Raw genomic sequence first — 19,580 nt, 5'->3', positions numbered from 1 at the left:
ATTGCATAGAGCTATTCAATCTTGAGAAAAAAACAAGGAAAATTCTGATTAATACTGCAAATCTGTAAGAGAAGTACAACTGTCAGAGTCAGAGCAGGTGAACCTCACACTTGGAATTGCCCTTTGTACATTTTTAAAAGCAGTCAAAGCTTGTGAGTGAAGTGCCTGCAATATACAGTCTGTAGAGGGTGAGGAGGCTTTAATGCACAGAGGGAGCTGATGTTTCTCGTTGGTCTCAAACAGTGCAGTGAAGTCAAAAGGTTGTCAGGACAGTGCAGTACTGCTCCAGTACTGGAGTTCTCAAAAAATTCCTGCCTGGCTGAAGCATGGATCATCTTTACATCAGGATAACTTCTAGGCTACAAATGGCCTCTAAAAGCATGAGCACCCTCCATGTTGGCCAACAAAGATGCTCTGAAATGAGAGGCAGGACAAGGGGCCGGATGGTCAAGGCTATGGACTTCTTCCTAGAGGAGAATACACGCATGGAGTTTGGTCCATGCTCAGGGCAGAGTCCTTGTACCATCCTGCAGCAGTATATTGTCTTCTAATACAGCATTCAAATTGCGACCAAAAGGTTGTAATAACCAGAACTTGCTTAATGAAGGTTGTAATGTTTTGATAAATTGTTAGGTGGTGTTGGTTACAGGAAAAAGTAGGACTGAGAGGACTGTTTTAAAGGGAATGCATGAAAATGCTCTCTTGGATTTACCTTGTCCTTCACCGGAAAGCTTTTCAGCAAATCTGGAGGAGCTCAAGTGATCCCACTCCTCAAAATTCAAGCTGGAAAATAGGTAATTTGAACCCTGTTCTGCATAAAGAAAATGAGCATATTATTCTTCTCTTCATTTGTTCAGCATCCCTCTTTGCTGCAGGCTCATGGAGTTGTAGTCAGGACAGTTTATTTGGCTCTTTTTAAAGAGTCCAGACAGTTTAAATCACTTGATCAGTGAACTGCTGCTCTCCTTGGGAGTGCCCAGTGGACTGCAAAGCCTTTAGACTGAAGGAGTGTTTCAGTTTGTATCTTTCTCTTTTTTTGAGCATCTTTTTTTTTTGCCAATGTTGTGAAATAATAGCCAAAACTAGTAAAATGCTTGGGCAAGTGGCCAGTGCTTGTTTTACTGAACAGCCTCCGAAACTGGAAATATCACTGTGAGGCTTTTAAAATCAAGTCGTTGTGGGGCCAGATACAAAGAGAGCTGGATAAAAACATCAGTGTGTTCAGGCTGCTTGTAACTTTATTCCCAAAAAGCACTGCTCCCTCCTTCCTGCCCTGAGTAGCTCCATGTGGGAGCGTTGGCTTCCCAGCCTGCAGATGGGAAAGCAGCACACACCCAGCTCAGCTCCTGCCTGGTTTAGTGGCGCCAGCCACGTCTCTTTGGATTAAAGGAGTAACAGCCTGAGGAGGAGGGAACTCCACCAGCTTCAGATGTAGCGAAGTTTATGATGAAATAAGCTGCAGCAATCCTCCTTGTTCAAGGGATTTGGTCACAGGAGTGCACAGGAGTCCTTGGCTGCAGGAGTGGTTGAGGCATAGGGGAACACAGGATTGAGTGGTACCCCAACTTCTGGTGCAACTGTAGGCAAGTCCAGGGTTCTGCAATGAGGAAGAGGGAAATAACATTTCTGTGGCATACAAAGGTGTCACTGGTCACCTGTAGAGGGTTTGGGGGCTCTGACAGCAGGAGGGTGGTTGTTAGGGTAGTAAGGCTATGGGTTGTGACCCCTCATTTTAATTCTTTTGTTGGCAAAATTCCCCCAAATGAAAGTGGGTTCAGAAAAGAGTCCTCTACAAGGCATTAAAATCAGAAATATGGTTTGTTGAAATAACTGTGTCTTCCACCTCTATTTGCTTGTGAGCCAAATCCTGGACAGAATTCCTTTTGCAAATAATTTTCCCTTTAACTCACATGAGAGGAACACAAGCAGCTTTAATTCTCTGCCTGGTATCTAGTGAGACAGTCATGCTGCATTCATCGCTATGGTGTCTGCCCCATTGTGCACAGACTTTCAATTAGCAAGGCTTCTGGTTTGGGTTTTCAGGGGGGTTTTTTGTTGGTTTTTACCCTCACAGAAAACTCTCATAGCATGAAACGCTTTCATGCTGCCTACTTGTTTTATTCTTGGGTGTAATGTGGCACAAGCAGCGTTCTGTTGTACTCACAGGAAAGAAAGCAGTCTGTAAGGGAAGTGCTTAATTTAATAAATTGCAGATTTTTGGTACATGGGATATTTGTTCCAACAGTGGGTTTTGCACTGCCCAAAATTTCAGTTTCAATTAACTTAATTGTATTCAATAAGCTGAATGAAAAGATCTTAAGTAGCATGTGAGTCAGGCTTTCAGAATGTGTGCTTGTAGGAGGTGGCTGCTGCCTGCTCAGCTGATACACAGGAGTCCTGAGCCTTGGAAGCAAAGGCATGGACCTACAGTGTGCACAAGCTGTGTGTCTTTGCTAATTTTCCAGCATATTTCAGGATAAAGGTCTGACATGCATGTCATATAAATGGTGGCACTTTGTGGCTGCAGGTGGTCGGTCTTTCTCTGCCTCGTTTTCTGCATGCATCCACATTCAGATCCGCATGCACATCCTGTCTTCCCTCATAAAAACAGATACCATAATAAAAAAGAGGCTTTATTAAACTAATGCAATAAAGCCGTTTTCTTTGAGGATTTAAGCACTTCATTTTTAATAATAAAAATCAAATTTTCATTGTTGCACCCTGTATAAGTTTTATTCAAATCAGCCTCTAAATGCTTTGTGCCTAAGCAGCTCTCTCCTGAGATGTATGTATTTTAGCATTAGCTAAATGAGTTTAAGAACAAGGCTCATACTCTGGCTGAATCTGGAGATCAGAAGATTTCTTCTAAATGAAGGACTGATGTGATGTGTACACTGAAGGATGCTGGGAGACTGTTGGTCTCCCATTCACAGGGAGTCAGACTCAGTCAGAGTCCTTCAGGTTCTGAAGTTTGTAAAACTGATACAAATGTAGCACCACACATTTTTACCATTGACAGAGAAGAGCTGGTCAAGCAACAGGGTACAAAGACACTTTTGCCTGATGGAAACTGTGACAGAATGGAGATGAAGGTGCTTGGTTTGGCTAACCACTCAAAATTTTCCACTGATTATCTAAAGCAATTTTGCTCAGCAAAATTGGACTGGACACATTTCCAGGATAAGCATTTCTGATAGACTTCCAGCACTTCTGCTTCATATCCTAGCTGGAATTAGGAAGAGATGCAAGTGATTGAAAACAAAGCAGTGAGCATTTGAAAATGAGCTTGAGTCCCAAGAAGCCTACAGGTACTTCATATAGAGGTTCTTGTTGAATGCTGTCTACTTAGAGGCAAAGAGTAGTATTTCAGAATTATTGAATGTATCTTGTTCAGCCCCATAGACAATGCTGAAGGTGAGACTTGGGGTAAATGCAGAGAGGTGGAGAGATGTCATGGTAAAATCCTGCCTTGATGTGAGAAGAACTCAGCGGGTGGAATTGCTTTATTCCTTGAAGGGTTGTGAGAAGTCAGTGCTTCTTCTGCAGAGCTCCTGGACTGACCTGCTCCTCCAGCTTGCACTTGCAAGTAGCAGACAACTGTAAATATAAATGGTCATTTTAGCCTGGCAAAATCAAGTTTGTTGTTGTATTCTCAAGGTACAATTACGGTGTAGTTCAGTAGAAACGCGTAGCTAACTGGGGTGCTGCCTTCCGTGCTGGAAATAGGCCTTGTGTGCTGAGAGGGGACATCACTGACCATTAAGATCCAGATATTGAAACTGAATAAATGTCTACATTTTCTCATCCTTTCCTTGATGGAAAACAGAATATCTTTTCTGTTGAGACTTGACAGTACAAGTGCAAGGCTTAAAAGTACTTGGAACTTTAAGCACTGCAGAAGCAATATTTTTCTAGTATTTCAGCATTTTCTCTGTTGCTTTTGGCCATAGCTGAAGTATGGAGAGGCGCAAATAGACTGAAAGTCTGAAAAAGTGTTCATGCTTTTTCAGTCCTTCATATATATAATTTCCTTATACAGAACATATAAACTGAGGTTTAGCACATTAGTTGGGTTTATTTAAATTTTTGCCTTGGCCAGTGCTTTGATTGTCCAAAGCCTGTTCTGAGCCCCTTTAACATTGGTGCCTGGTTTTGTAGTCAAATGGCTTAGGTCTGTAAGAGGAAGAGCATGACTTCTATCCAAGTCATTGAACCTGATGTGTGTGAGGCCCTGTGCAGCACTTGGGAGTCTCCTGCTGCCTGATGGCCCTTGTCCTCCTCTGTCCCCAGCACACGAGTGTCTGGGCTGCACTCCAGCAGTACTGCCTCGCCCCCATCCAGATTGCTTTTCAAAAGTTCCTGTTGCAAAATCATCCTGCCTTTGGTCACTGGTAGTGCAGTCTGCTGTCCCACTGAGATGTCATTGACACCCTTTCTAGGCCTGAGCAGCAGCCCTTTGGGAAGAGGGCAGAGAGGCCTTGCTCCTCACCTTCTGTGGGCTTTGATCAAGCCTTTGTTTGCCTCGAAGGGTGCTCAGTTGGTCCATTGGATGCTGGAGTCAGTTGGAATAACAGTCATTCTACATTGCACTGCATCATCTCTCAGAAGCTGCTTAAAAAAAGATTAGTTGCCAGTGAGGTTTGGGTTGTTTGTTCTGGAAATCCTGTAGTTAATAAAAGTAAAAGAAGTTCACAAATGAGGTTTCACAGAATAAATGCAAAGCAAAACCCTGTGACAGTGACTTTGCTGGCCTGAAGGGACTACGTTTCAGCTAGTTTGAAAAAACACGGTCAAAATTACTCCTACCTTAAATAGATTCAGTAACTTTTTTGTTTTGATTGGACATGTGCTTTTTTTCTCCACCACAGGTATTATTTTCTTAAAGTCAGTTATGGATCCAGCGTGTAGTTTTAAAAATAGTGCAAGTTCCAAGGGTAAACCAGGCTGTGCAGAGCCCTTGTCTCAGGGTGATCACACACCTCATTTTCAAGCACAGCCTGTGTGAACATTAAACTTCATCAGTTGCCTCTTCAGCAGCCGGCTTAAAAATGATGCAGAGGAGTGGAAAAGCAAAGATATTATCATGCTGCATGTCCTAAAATGTATCCTGGGAGCTGTGTTCTATGTAGAAGATCCGTTTGGCTATTTAAAGTCACTGAGACTTTCTAGTCCCTGAAGATGATCTTTTAGGTTTGCAGAGTTGGTTACTCTGCAAATTGCCAATTTTTATTTTTTTATTTTTTAATATGCGAGATGTAAGTAAGTCAGAATGAGCTAATTTAGCTGATGGAATTTTATAAGAAATGTATGAATGCTGTGGGTTTCCCTTCCTCACCCCCTCCAGCAGAAACATAATTTGCAGAAACGAAAACAGTCTCTGGCTGGCTTTAGGGTTTTCTCAAAAATAGAAACAGTAGGGTTTGTCTGGCTGGGCCAGTTTCCTCACCACACACCTGGTGTATATCACTTTAAAAAATACATTATGCCTCATTAAATTACAATTAAATGAAATCATGATCATTTGTTTTTCTGGAAGGAAGATGTTTTGCATATTGAAAGCCTAATTTGTTGCAGGTGACAAAAAGGCTGAACAGATTATTTAATATCACTTTATTTTTTATAATGTTGCTCACTGGTTAGTTTGTGTATACTTCAGTAGCTCAGAATTATATTATTGTAAACGTTATTGCTCTCAAGACACTTTATTTTATTGTCCTCCCCTATCGCTCAGCTATCTGCTGCTGCTGTTTACTGGCGTTGTTGTTTATCTTCAGTTGCAGGAGGACATGAGATTTTTCCCTCATGAGTCAGTTTTCTTATTAGCTCTCCTGCTGTTTACATGGTTCCTAAGCTGCCAAAGCACTTAGAGGAGCTGCAGAAAAACCCTCTTGGCAGCCAGGTTTCCTACCTGCCTGGAGCAGGGCACGGGGAGCAGGGCTTGCCCCTGCCAGGAGCTGCTGTGTCACGGTGCTGGGGGAAGCAGCAAGTTACCCCCTGGAGCAGGTGCCTGCCTTAGGAGGTGAGGCTCCCAGCCTGCTGATGGAACAGCAGTGCTGCAAAATACTGCTGCATCCCTGTAGCAGGTCAGGACGAGACCTTAATGGAAGCAAGAGTGCAGGCACCAAATCTACCCCATGAGAAGATGTTTCTGGTGATAAATCAGAGCCTTCGAACACAAGGGTTGGTATCTCAGACAGGGAGATACCTCTTAGTGCCTGAGATACCTCTTAGTGCCATGACCAAGCCACTTGTACCGGTGAGCCTCTGATTTGCATAGAGTCAATGACTGCATGGAAAAGTAATTGCTGGCATGCTTTCACATATGTTTCTGCTCTCCATTTTTGAAATTGGACCATAAATTTACTGAGGCTGAAATGGGAGGTAGAAAAAACTGTCTTAGGGTCAGCTCCAGTAGCTTTCAGGTCCCTTTCTTTTATACTAAACTCACTAATTTTTGAAGTTGAGCTTTTCTTTTAAGAAGGAGTTTTATATATATCCTTTCAAAGACACAGGGAATTAGGCATTTAGAGAATTGGTGGAACCAGTATTTCATTTATTTACTGCATTTGAAGAATTTTTCACTGACTTTAGGGGAAAATTTTAATAAGGACTTGTATCAATCTTGGAATCATGCGGGTTGTGGCACCAAGCTCCTGTATGTCCTTTTTTGGTTAATCTTCCCCAGCCTATGAGCCTGTCAAACTTTGGAAAGCTTTTCAAAATGTCCTTAGCTTCTCTGAGGGGTGGTAAACTCTGAGGAAGAAGCCAAGTATGAGCATGCAGTTGTGTCGAGGTCACACAAAATACCAGAGGACAGCCCAGCACTGCAACTTCTTCAAACTTTTTCCCAGATGCAGAGCATCAGCCAACTTCTCTCTCCCATCCCACTTCTGAGTGGAGCTCACCATGGTTCCATTTCCAGCTCCAGTCCTTCTGGTACCCACACTGATAGTTGCGGAAAAATGTAATTGGGAGTGTCTTAGCTTGATCATGTAGATGAGGAGCTGAAAAGATGGAGCCTACCTTCAGGCTGTGTGTGGAGCTTGCTTTCAGCACTTGTGGTATAAACTCTGCTGAAGCAGAGGTTTCACGTGTGTATTTTGGTGTAGGTGTTTAATAGCAGATAAATGCAGGTACAGATACGTCCTTTGCTGGTCAGTTGGTTTTGTCAGGAAGACTGGTAAATAAGATCAGTATATTCTAAAGATGTTGGCATTTGGTTAATTGGCCAGCTGTAGTGGGAGGGCTTTTACGAAGGCTTTTTGAAGGAGAGTCTGATATGAAAGAAAATAAATGAGAACTAAATATTACGGGGCTTGGAATATGTGGTTGCTTTCTAGTAACATTTTTCTGACAAGAAAGGAGAAAGCCTTGCCTGTCCTTGGGAATCAGCTTGCCTGGATCCTGGCTGTGAAGTAACTGCAAAACACTGGTGTCAACAGCCACAGCGGGGCCGTGTCAGGGCCTGTGGGGTCCCTGTGCATGCTCCTGCTGAACTGCTCCTCTCCCAGACCAGGCCAAGGTGAGCCCTCCCAGCTTGGACTGGGATTTCACATGGCTTTTGTGGCCGGCATTCCTGGGAGCAGCGGTGCAGACAGTCTCCAGGTTGTGACAGGAGGGAAGCAGGAACAGTATCAGATGGCTCAGGGAAGCATACTGGCAGAATAGCCTTTTGAAATAATGAGCATATAGCCTCGCATATTAACGTAAGATATCATTTTGATATCATAATGATATGTTATGTTAAGATGCAAACAGTCTCGATGAGCAGAAATGCTCCCTCTCTGCTTCCTTGCATACCAGTACATTAAAACAGGTATAGTTCAGGAATTTGCTGTTCCTGCTATTTGGAATGAAGTCCCAGTTTGTGAAGTGTCGGATATGAGGGAGTGCCTGGGGGAAGCTGGTGGCACACACTGTGTCCTTGACAGTTTCTGTAGGCCCTGATCCAGACTTGTGTGCTATGCTTTAACTTTTCGATAATCCACGGAACCTTTGACTGCGAGTGCGTGCACTTATGCATAAATTTAATCCCATCATTAGATTTAAGCCTCTTCTAATGACATTTTCATCTCTCAAATTTTTTTTTCCCCTCTTTATTTTTTGGAAATGCTGTGTTGTGGCTTTTGCAAAAACTGCATTAATTTGGTGTTCATTCACAGTTGCAATGTGAAGCCTGGGGTATTTTCAAATGAGGCATGAAAGAATGGGTTAAATCCCTAAAGCTAGATTCTCAGGTTTTATTATTGCTTCATTTTTCTCCTTTCAGAAATGACTGTCCAAACTGAAATGAGGGGACTGTAACATCAAAACCCAGCCAAACATTTTTCTTTATAAACCTCCTGCACTGTTTAAATGTCGAAACTAAATTTACCAACCTTGGCAGATTTGTCAAAGATGAACAGGATTGCCAAGTGTTCCCAGCTTCAAGTAAAAAGAGAAAGAGAGAGAGAGATCTAACAGCTCCTAAAATATTTGCAGCAAGCACCTGGTGATAACTGCAATTTCTTCTAACCAGTGCACCTACCTTCCTATCCAGCATCTCCATACTAAGAAGCTTATTACAGTGCCAGAATAGGACAGTCCCAAAATAAACCCCAGCCCCCAGAAGACAAACACTTTCCTACAAAATATCCCCTCAGGGAGAGCCCATGAGATTCTGATGTAGATTGTCAGTATTGCAACCCAGCTGGTTACACTAAACAATTTTTTATAAACCAGAGAAACCCATCAACACATGACTGGCTTTTTTTTCTTTTCTTTTTTTTTTTTTAAACCCAGGGTTTGTTGTCAGAGATCCTGCGTAAAGAAGAAGACCCTAGGACAGCTTCCCAGTCCCTCCTGGTAAACTTAAGGGCAATGCAGAATTTCCTCAACTTGCCTGACTCGGAGCGGGATCGTATCTATCAGGATGAGAGAGAGAGAAGTATGAACCCAAATGTGAGCATGGTGTCTTCAGCTGCCAGCAGCCCAAGCTCCTCCAGAACACCCCAGGTAAGATGCACTCCCTTGTTACCTGTTTATTGTGTGGTTTATTCCAGGGAAGGAGTTTCTTTCCACCCTTCTCCTGTCTGTTGCTCCCCTTGCCCAGATGAATTGTGGAAAATCTTTTGTAAGGTTTTGGAGTGGCTGTTAAGAGACATTTAGTGGATTTCAGCAAGACACTGTGATGATTGTTGTAGCTCTAATCAGTGCCATAAATGCAAGAATATGTAACATTAGTGCCTGAAAGAGTACATGTGGGCATTACATACAGGCTGTTGATACATAGCCATTAAATGACTATTATAGAATATATTACAGAAAAACAGTGCATGTAGCTTTTTAGCTGTGTCCATTACCTTCTTCAGAACACAGAGGAAATTTCTGGGCTTCTGGTTCATATATGTTGCAATAAAAAGTGTCTAGTGAACAGAGGTCGATAGTGTATTAGATAGAAGTTGTTAGAAAACACTGTGCTCCATATTTTGCATAGGAAATCAGTCCTTGAGTTAGAGGTTTTTACGAGTAAATGTTTGAGGTACAGAAAGTGGGGATGGACAGGGTGCTGGGAAGGAAGATGTTGCTTTAGAGTTCCCAAGCAGCTGTTATCTCATTGACTTAACTGCATGTGTCTATTAAGGTGCTGTTGCCGCCCACTCTTCCCTGGGTAGGTTGTTCCTTTACACTAAGAAAGAGCATCCACATACTACACTGTAGTAGTCATCCCCCTGTGTACTAGGCTGATGCAGTCCCAGATGTTTACTCTGGAAAGTGAGGGTGCTTGCACAGGGCTGATGATGAACTCCTGTCATGAGATTTGCCTGACTTGAGTCTGAACTTTCTAACAATGCAGACATGATGGGTCAGTTCTAGCACTTTTCTGATCTTTAGTAAATGGGCCCGTGTAACCCTTTGAATAATAGCAATGAGCACTTCTCACTGAATTCTGCAGTCACAGCTGCTAAAAGTAAGTAAGCAAGCAAGCAAGCACTGCTGGGGGGAGTGAAGTTTTACATTCAAACTGACCATCCTTAGGGAAGGTGCGTTGATTTTGTGGAAACTGTTGAGGTTGTTCAGTTTAACCCAGACATGCAGGTGCACTTCACTGCAATAAATGATGAAAAGAACTGTTTTCACTGAAAGCAAGCTTATCCTGCCAACCCAAATTTGACACTGAATTTTCATTACATGGGAAACTCATTGTATGTTCCTTACCTTTTTTAGTTACCTTCAAGTGAAAATAAAAATCGATAGGGATTTTAATAATGGGTACACTATTTCACTATTTAAATAGTGTACCCACTTTCTGCATTGGTATTGATTCATTAAAGAATTAGCTTACTCCTGCTTATATTTAATGCAATACGTTTTGCACTAGAATCAAGCACTGAAAGGAAATTGAGAGTTTAGATGTGATGCGGTGAGAATAAAAATTGTATCTCTTGCCCCATTTCATTCCTGTGTTGAAATATGCCATTTTCTCGTGCTCTAGCCACAGCTAGAACATAATTTAAAATAATGGAAATTTTGCCTGCCTTGATAAGAGCTAAATGTTGCTATGCTAGAAAACTGTACTCTAGAAGTATAAACCAGCCCGTACTTGCCTTATTTCAGCTTAAAGAATCCAATAGAATATTGTGAGGTTTTTGATGAGCAAAAGCAGCACACAAAGGTTTGTGTACCCAGTGCTCGCCTTGTGCCCGCTTGATAACATTTCCCCAGCCCTCAGAGGGCCAGCATCAGTCAGCACAGGTGCTGTTTTGACAACTTGGACACCTCTGCAAATGAGGCTCTTCCCAGCTCCTGGGCAGGCAGCACGGCTACTGCGCTTCCCCATATGCCTGGTATTAGTTCTGACGAGACAAATGCCGTCCTCACAGGCAGTGCGGCGATTCCCGGCATCGTCAGCTCCCCAGGCAGCTCTCTTACCTACCCTGGAGCGGGGTGCTTTGGGGCAGCAGTGGTAGGAGCTGTACCAGCCTTGCAGGAACTGTGTTAGTGTGCCAGAGAAGGTGATGGAAGGGCAATTGGAAACATGGTTTCCATAGATACCAATATCCTGCGGCAATGCTTTTGGGATTGAGTGTGCTGGGTAGCAGAGGAATGGCAGATACCTGTGGAAATGCTTGTGCTGGGGCTGTCATGCAGGCAGGTATAAGGGCATGCAGAGTAACCCAGTTCAACTCTCCCTGACTCTGAGGCAGCCCCAAGCCACCCTTTTGTGATACCCCTGTCTCAGGACCTGCCTCAAGGTGAGAATGGCAGATTGATCCAGAAAATGGGGTACAGTTGCTGTGAGGAAAATGCTCTGAGCTGTTGGGGGTTGTTGTGGTCACACAGAACCCCAGCAGTAAGGGGCTGGGTTGCAGTGCTCTGGCACTGTGGGTGCAAACACTTTTTTTTTCCCTCCCACTGTTTGCAACAAGATGTTTCAATAGTGGTGAACTCCTTCTTAATATCAAGACCAATTTTGAATCTAGGCCTTTAACATGAAATACTTTATTTTAGTGACTGTGATACTTTCAGTTGGTACTTGCCCCTCCTATTTCAGTGATTAAGTAAAAAATGGTGCAGCTTTCAGAGTGTGCAGGGCAGGCCTTTTTCTGATGTGTGGCTGTGGACCTAGAAGTGTGGGAGACCCATGCAGGATGGAGTTATACTGTAAATCTTTCTTTTACATGCTAATTTTGTTCTTTTCAGGATCTCAGACATCCATAACAGCCTTTGAGGCCATCGTGACCTCGGCTGCTGTGCTAGCCAAAGGCTCCAGTGCCTGGGAAGACTTTTTTATACCTGACAAATCTCCATTAAATCAGTCCTGACAGACTTGGACAGTCCTTTTCCTTTCCATGAACTCTTTGTTGTTTTCTTACATTTCCCACAATGGCCCTAGCTCTCATCTATCTGTAAACATTGAATTTCAGGGCGGGGTGTCCCTGTTGGTCCCTGTGTTGGACTGTACCCAGCTCATGGCCTGTGGATGGCAGTGGTTTAGCCCGGGCCTCCCAGGGCATGGTGGTCATGCTCTGCTCCAGCTGCTGTCCAGCTGCCTCTGCCTGCACACGGGGCTGGCCTTAGGGAGCAGGAAAATCTTGCACCCTTTCTGCATGTGTCCTGCCTATGACAGGAGAGGAACAAGCATAGAGCAGTGCCTGCTGAGCCCGGAAGGGGAGAAGATTCAGGCTTTATCTGGAAGTGATAAGGAAGAGGATTAGTCAAGAGTGTTGTCTTGATTGGATTTTGGCTCCATTATTAATGTAGCCTTGGTACAAAAGAGGTGTTAGGAAGAAGAAGATTTGGAGAGTAACAAAACAGTTAAAGAAGTTCAGAAGGTTTGGTTTTGCCTAGTTAACGTTCCCATTAACAAATAAACATTTGGGCATGTCTGCCTAGTTAAAAATTAACATTAGATGTACTCTAGCAGACTTCAACTCTGACACAAAAACAGGATCCATCTGAAAAGGTTCATAATTGGACCAAATATGAGTGTCACTGGGGTGTATGGGTGGTTTGGATCTATTGGGAAGTGTGAGCTTTGCCATTTAGGTTGTGTTCTTTCCTAAGAGCTTTACGTCTCAAGACAAAATGAAGATTTTATATCAGTAACCCATATTTCCCTTAAAAGGTGTAAGGGGTGCAGTGATCAGCCCTGGTATCTCTCCTCTTTGAGCTTGGGAAAGTAAATGAGATCTGTCTCCAAGGGGCAGCTGGTGCTGGGAGCACTCAGAGAGCATCACAGTGCCCTCACTCCCTCACCAGCCAGCGCATTCTGCGGATCCCCAGTCCAAGGGGCTTTAAAATTAACATCCTGTAGCAGTCTTCTGAACCATGTTGATAGAAGCCTTGTAGGGGTGTCCAGCCCAGGGAAAGTACTGGCAGTGTCTGTTATTGTCCTTCATTTGTCATAGAAGCTGATGGGAAATCATTCAATTAAAAGGAGTGCAGTGGAATACACAAAATCTCAATATGAGTTTAGGAGAGTGAGGGCAGCACATCAAAGGCATGCCAAAGCCCAGCTTTATGAAATGATTTTTTTTTTTTTCATTTCCACTGATTTCCTAGGTGAAATTAGGTGACTGTCTGGCTAGCATAATGATGATAAGGCTGGGAAACCATACATACTCAAGTGACATACGTATAGTTTTAATAAAGGATGAGGGAGACTTGAGAGAGTACATTAAATTGAGTAATTTATTATTTAGAGACCTCTACCCATTTACTCATTTTTTCTGGGAGAATTGGCTCTTCCTCCAAGGTGTAGGCCACTTTTAGAGAGGGGGGGAGAAGGTAGAGCCTGATGGCTGTGCTGCAGTAGCTGGCTGGCAAAGCCAATGTCAGCGCCTGCCTGCAGCCCAGTGCCCCAGCTACCTATCCTGTTGTTGAGCTGCTCAATAAACATGCTGGGAGAAGGAGAGGGGGAGAGTTGACAGGGCCTTGCATGTCCTATAGGAATGCACTGCAATTATTTCCAATCACAATTAACCTGATTAGAATAATGGACAGGAAGTGTCCCTCTGTAGCTAATGCAGTTTGGCATCAGCTGACTGAAATCCTTTGATAATTTCTGCACAGATGGCTGGGCTGAAAGCAGCACTTTTTTAATTATTATTTTCATGGTCTCTTGGTAGGCCAAAACCTCGACACCAACAACAGACCTCCCCATTAAGGCGGACAGCGCCAACGTCAACATCACAGCTGCCATTTATGATGAGATCCAACAGGAGATGAAAAGGGCCAAGGTATCTCAAGCTCTGTTTGCCAAAGTGGCTGCCAATAAAAGTCAGGTGAGTGGTATAGAGGATTTCATTGTTGTGGGGCTTTCTGGGGTTTTGTTTTTAAAGCAAACTCTGGGGTTGGGACTAGATCCATCTCTTCCTCCCACCAATAAAATTACATCTGTTCCTACAATAATAATAATAATAATTTTCATCTCTGGGGAACCTGTCATGTTTGGCTTTTGCCTGCTTAAGTGGTTTCCTTTTCCCTTTTAAAAGAGGCTGAGGAAAGGGTCAGCTCACAGCCAAGCTTTTTCTCCCCTTCTGTACAAACATGTATGTCTTTTCCCACGTGTGATATATAACTTACACTTCTGCTAGAAGGACAGGGAACTTCCAAAATGGTGGTATCCTGCTCATGCAGCAGGTAAGGAAATTGCTTTCTTAAGTGGCTAACTGAGGGAAGGCAATGGGAAACGGCGTATTAGGCAGGTGTTTCCTTTTTAGCATGTTCTATGTGCTGCATATGGTATTGCCATGTGAATAATTCACATTGGATCCAATCATTTTTACAAAAAGCCATGAGAAAGCACTGCAGTGAGTTCTCCTGGATTCATTTCTACCTTGGGTGTAAAAAATACATGTGGGCAAACCTAGGCTGGGGTGAAATTCTTGAAGAGAATCCATTAATTTAAAAATTTCATCCAACTCTTTAAAAAAATATAATTCACCAGAAGGGATTTTGTGGAAAGGAGGACAGACAGAGTTCTTTGAAGGGCAGCAAGTGGATTGGAGATTGTTGGAAGGAATTGTTTACTCAGTGAAAAGAGCTGCTTCTGATCCTGGATGAAATTATTCAGTTGTGCTAGGAGAGGGCATCAATATACACACAAAAATGCACAAATGTGCATGTGACAGTGAGAGAGTGGGATAGGAGTATCTAGGTGCATGCACTCTGAAAAACACACACTTTCCCCTGTGCAGGGAAACAACATTATAGTCATTAAAATAGATGTAAAATAAGCAATTGAAAGGTGTAAAAACAAAGCATCAAAGGCTATCAAAACACATGGGAAAGCATTGTCCTTGTTACAGGTATTTGTGCCCTGACACATGGAGATCTGATTAATCATTAATTTTCTTTGCCTTTTGCTTTCTCTTGTCAGGGTACAGGGGTTACAGTCCCTCTACCCCCCAAACCAAATCCCAGGCTCACTATGAAATACATAAAAGGAAAATACCATGGAACCCTCTTAAACTGTTAAATGCATAAAAATCTCATGTACCACATGGCAAAATATAATGAGAACTGGAGCTGTTAAACGAATAAAGCTGTTAAAAGCATAATGCCACTTGGCACAACTACTGTGCATTTAACGGTTTTCCACTGTGTAATAAATGACATATGTGGTAAACGTGCAGTAAATATAAAAACTGCACAATTGATTTTGCAAACGTGCCCCTTATTCTTTACTCCATGCAGATATCAAAGTTCCACCCAGAATCCGGACTGGACAGCTTTTAATAAGGAGTGTTTAACACAGACTGAATGCCAGCTTCTCTGAGGTTTGCCTTAAAATTGCCTGCAAGCTTCCTGTCATTATACCCAGAGGCTTCTTGAAATAGAGAGGGACTGAACCACCCAACAATAATTTGGGTGGCTCACCAGCTTTGGTCTGTGCCAGCTTGAGTGCACTTCTCTGGCAGCATTGCACACCAGCGCCAAAACAAAAATAAGATCTGTAGTCTTTCACGTGGAAAAAAAGCAGGGCAGATTTTGAACACCAGATGCAAAAGGTTAAGAACAGGATCCACAAATGTTATTGTTTAAAACAAAGTTACTGCACATAAAGGTTTTGTTTCTTCAGCAGCAGCGAATAAAGAAGCGTTTCTGAGGCTGATGTTTCTTTTGTTTCACAGCCTTGCCAAAGCAGTACTGGCTCCCTGGGATGGCCCAGCATTCGCCTTGCTGAGATGTCATAGCGCTCTGCTGGAGCATGAAAGTAGTTTATGGGGGCACTGGAAGGCAGGGACAGAGAAGCCACAGCCAAGAACCACAGTGGTACAGGGCCTCCCCCTGCTTCAAAGCCCACCTGTGTGCCTGCCCCTGGCCTGGCTTGGTGTGCCTGTGGTGTCCCGCCACTGGCTGGGGAATTCTGTGGCCCGGAGCAGTGCCAAAAGCAAGGACACAGCTGCTTGCATAGGGGAGAACCAGTGTCATGGTCAGCGTGTTGCCCTAGGTCTAGCTTGTGTGTAAACCAGCAGCTGGGTGTCTCCAGTGCTTGGCACAGACCAGCTGTGCCAGTTGTGGGCATTTCTGGTGCAAATGATGCTGATTCCAGCAGCTGAGTTACATGGTGGGAAGCACTCATTGAAAACTGCCCATGTTTGCAGAAGAGAGAGTTTGAAAGGGAGGAAAAAAGAACTAGTCTGAGGCTTTGCTTGGACTTTCCGCCAAGGTTCGTTCACTTGCTGTTCTCCACAGGCCTGGCTTGTGTTGCATTGGCTTCCTCCTATTATTCCCTCACCCCAGACTACTGAGAGGCTTCCAGTTTGCTAACAAGGCATGCGTTATGTTGGGCGCTGCTGTTCTGTCAACAGCAATCCACGGTGCTGTGAGATCTTCAGTTTTAGCAGGCAGTGAATCTCTGAGAGGGATGTTTTGACATTTTATACACAGGGCTGTATGTCATGTACCCGAGAGAACATCCAGAGGCAACGGAGGCCTCATTTCCTCCTCTGTCTCCATACAGGAAGAGTGTTACCCACTGAGAACAGTTATTGCAAGTGGCATCATCTGCTGGTGGAGTTAATTGACCTCTAATTTAACAAGTAACCATCTTCATTCTTAAGTCATGGCAGAGTCTCAGCAACTGAAGAGCAGGGCAGTTTCTAGAAACTGAGGCTGCAAATCACAGAGCTCACAAGTCAATATAAATGCAAGTTTCAGGGCCTCATGGAGGTACCTTGGTATGGTGAGTATGGTGAGAATTCTTTAAGGGAATCCACCTTCATAAAGATTTCAAGCCATTTAATTTAGACATTGACTTTTTCATCACTTATTTACCTTAATATGCATTTTTTTCCTTGCAACTTACATCTAGGTATGTTTAGCCTTTGTGAAGTGCTGTGCATCCCTTTGAATTTTTGAAGCCAGCAGGAGCTGAGAGCTCAGTGCCCTCACAACACAGCCTCCAAAGCTGCCCTCCTGTTTTAGTTGCCAGCTGATAGTGATATACCTGGTGGACAGCAGGATTATCTGGGGATACTGCCTGCTAGTGCCCTTTTTAGTGGCTAAACATGAGACCTGTATTAGCACATTGGGAATGTTTCTGAGTGTGTCTGGAACACAAGGATTTGGTTTCCAGTCTACACTTTGGGCTCCCCTGGTTATATTTAATTCGCAAGAAGACAGGTTTCTGGTGTGCTGTTTCAGAGAGGTTTGGTCAGCCTGTGTGTGTGCAGAGCTGGGCAGAGGGACAGGCAGAGACTTTGGCCTTGGATTACTGCAAGTTTGGACTGTTGGTCTTTAAAATGGGTTTCTACATTCAGTTCTGCAAATGCTCTACAGTACAGCTCCAGGAAAACCATTTCCACCATGATTGTGTGGTTGCACTGCACTAATGCTGAGCAGCAGCATCACCCCTTTGACCTCTGCTAGTGAGAGTCCTATCAGAGGCTGTGCTGTGCTCACCAGACATTGTTTTTCTTAGTCTTTGCAAAATGAGTTTAGGAATGTAGTTCTGTTCATAATAAACAGTCACTATCAAAATAAATAGTGGGCACAGCTGGCTGGAGCCCTTGTTGACAGTCTGAGGGAGGGCAGAGTTTGTATGAACATGGAGATCAGACTTCCCACAGTTCTCCCAGGGCAAGAGACTCTTCTTAATCAGCCTGGGGTGGTATGGGGAAGCAGGGTTCCTGTTGCTGGGGATCAGCCCTGGGAAGGGCAAATGGAACCTTCACCAGTCCAGTGAAAACAAAATGTATAGCCTTGAAACTGAAATTCTTTTCAAGGGACTGGAGTTTGTTCCAGTTGCACCACAGTAAAGCAAGAGAGACCCCCTGGAGCAACATCTGAAAAAATGTTAAGCTACTAAAGCTCAGTCTCTGGGTTGTATCTTTACCGTGTTGAAAAGTAAGCAAACAAATGATAAGCTTGAGGAGGGTTTGAGTTTGGGGGCAGAAAAGCCCTTCAGTTGAGGCCTTTCAGGTAAAAAAACCCCCAGGCCTATGTATGGAAATCACTATGACAGTTCCTTGCCTTTCCTCTGACTTTTCTTTTTCACGTCAAGATCCCTGCCTCATTGCCAGTTCTCTGGCCCAGGAGGCTGTTAGCCCGCAGTAGGATCTCACGCTAGCTGGGATTCAATACCATGGCCACCTTCCCATGTCCTTACCTCCTTCTTGCCCTCCAAGAAGGAAGTACAGGCACTGCAAGAGGAATGCACAGTGTCACTCTGAGGAAGGATTAGCACTAGAAACCCTTAATTTCATCCTTCCCTCTCTCCTTCCCAGCTTACATTCCCTTGTATTCATTTGATAGGATGGGATGCCTTCTCTCTCCCTTTTAGCTTATAATAGGTGTTTTCTGTGGCCTTAAACTAATTAGCTTCCAGTGATGATGAACAGCAGCTAGAAAAAGCAGCTGGTGGTGAAGATGTGTAGTGTATATAGTGTGTGTGTGTGTATAGGGCACTTCTTACAGCCTTTATGATACTTTGAATCTCTACATCTGGGGCGTATCTGCTGTGCTGATATTTCGATGTTCTTGTCACATATGGAGGAAATACAGGAAGATATTTCTCTCCTTGACTGAACTTAGAATTTCTTTGAAGTACCTTTGGACTAGAGCTCATTTTTTACAGACTTGTATATGCAGTCACAGCATGACCCCCATCCAGGACAAGAGAAGTGGGCCCATATGAACCTCACGGGGTTTGACAAGGCCAAGTGCAATGTCCTGCACCTGGGTCAGCCCCAGTATCAGCAAAGGCTGAGGGATTAAAGGATTGAGAACAGCCCTGCTGGGAAAGACTTGGGGATGCTGGTGGATGAAAAGCTGGACAAGAGCTGTCAAAGGGTGCTCTTAGCCCAAAAGGCCAACTCTGTCCTGGGCTGCAGCCAAAGCAGCGTGACCAGACCAGCAGGTTGAGAAAGGTGATCCTGACCCTCTACTCTGCTCTGGTGAGACCCCACCTGGAGTGCTGTATCCAGCTCTGGGGTCCCCTGTCCAGGAAGGACTTCAGTCTGTTGAGGCAATTCCAGAGGGGGCCACAAAAATGATCAAAATGCTGAAGCACATCTCCTGTGAAGTCAGGCACAGAGAGTTCAGCCTGGAAAAGAGAAGGGTCCAGGGAGCCTTCATTGCAGCCTTTCAGTACTTAAATTTGGCTTATTTAGCAGAGTTTGTGTGACAGGGCAAGGGGTAATGGTTTGAAACTAAAATAGGGTAAATTCAGACTAGATATATAAGGAAGAAACTTTTTACAATGAGGGTGGTGAAACACTGGAACGGGCTGCCCACTGAAATGGCAGATGCCCCATCCCTTGAAACATTCAGGTTGCTCAGAGTCCAACCTGATCTATTGAAGATGTCCCTGTTCATTGCAGGGGGTTGGACTAGAGACCTTTAAAGGTCCTTTCCAACCTAAACTATTCTGTGATTCTGTGACAGCATCTGCAGCAGTGCATTGGCCTCTCAACAGCTGAATGAATAAGGGACATTGTAGAGCTGGGGCTTTTCTCATGAAGTCCTTGGCAGATCTGGGAGCTGATGGTGGGCTGCTTGCCCTAACCACAAGCCCACACTTCCTCTCTAGTGTGGGGAGAAGCTAGTCTGAACTTGGAATGCTGGAAATATCCTCAGTGCACAGCATCCTT

At 43.9% G+C, this 19,580-nt stretch overlaps 1 protein-coding gene across 3 annotated transcripts in view; it reads left to right on the top strand.

Moving 5' to 3' along the window:
• SATB2 (SATB homeobox 2) overlaps window positions 1-19,580 on the top strand; it is a 130,558-nt gene that overhangs the window by 80,214 nt on the left and 30,764 nt on the right. For all 3 annotated transcript variants that reach the window (XM_082284689.1, XM_082284688.1, XM_082284690.1), the window contains 2 exons: window positions 8,782-8,994; window positions 13,611-13,766. In XM_082284689.1, the coding sequence (XP_082140815.1) occupies window positions 8,782-8,994; window positions 13,611-13,766 (369 nt within the window). The remainder of the gene's footprint in view (window positions 1-8,781; window positions 8,995-13,610; window positions 13,767-19,580) is intronic.

Source organism: Coloeus monedula (genome assembly GCF_965178545.1).
Source record: "Coloeus monedula genome assembly, chromosome: 7".
In the NCBI taxonomy this organism is placed as follows: domain Eukaryota; kingdom Metazoa; phylum Chordata; class Aves; order Passeriformes; family Corvidae; genus Coloeus; species Coloeus monedula.
The sequence above is the reverse complement of the archived record's forward strand: the minus strand, read 5'-3'. Positions and strand labels throughout refer to the sequence as shown.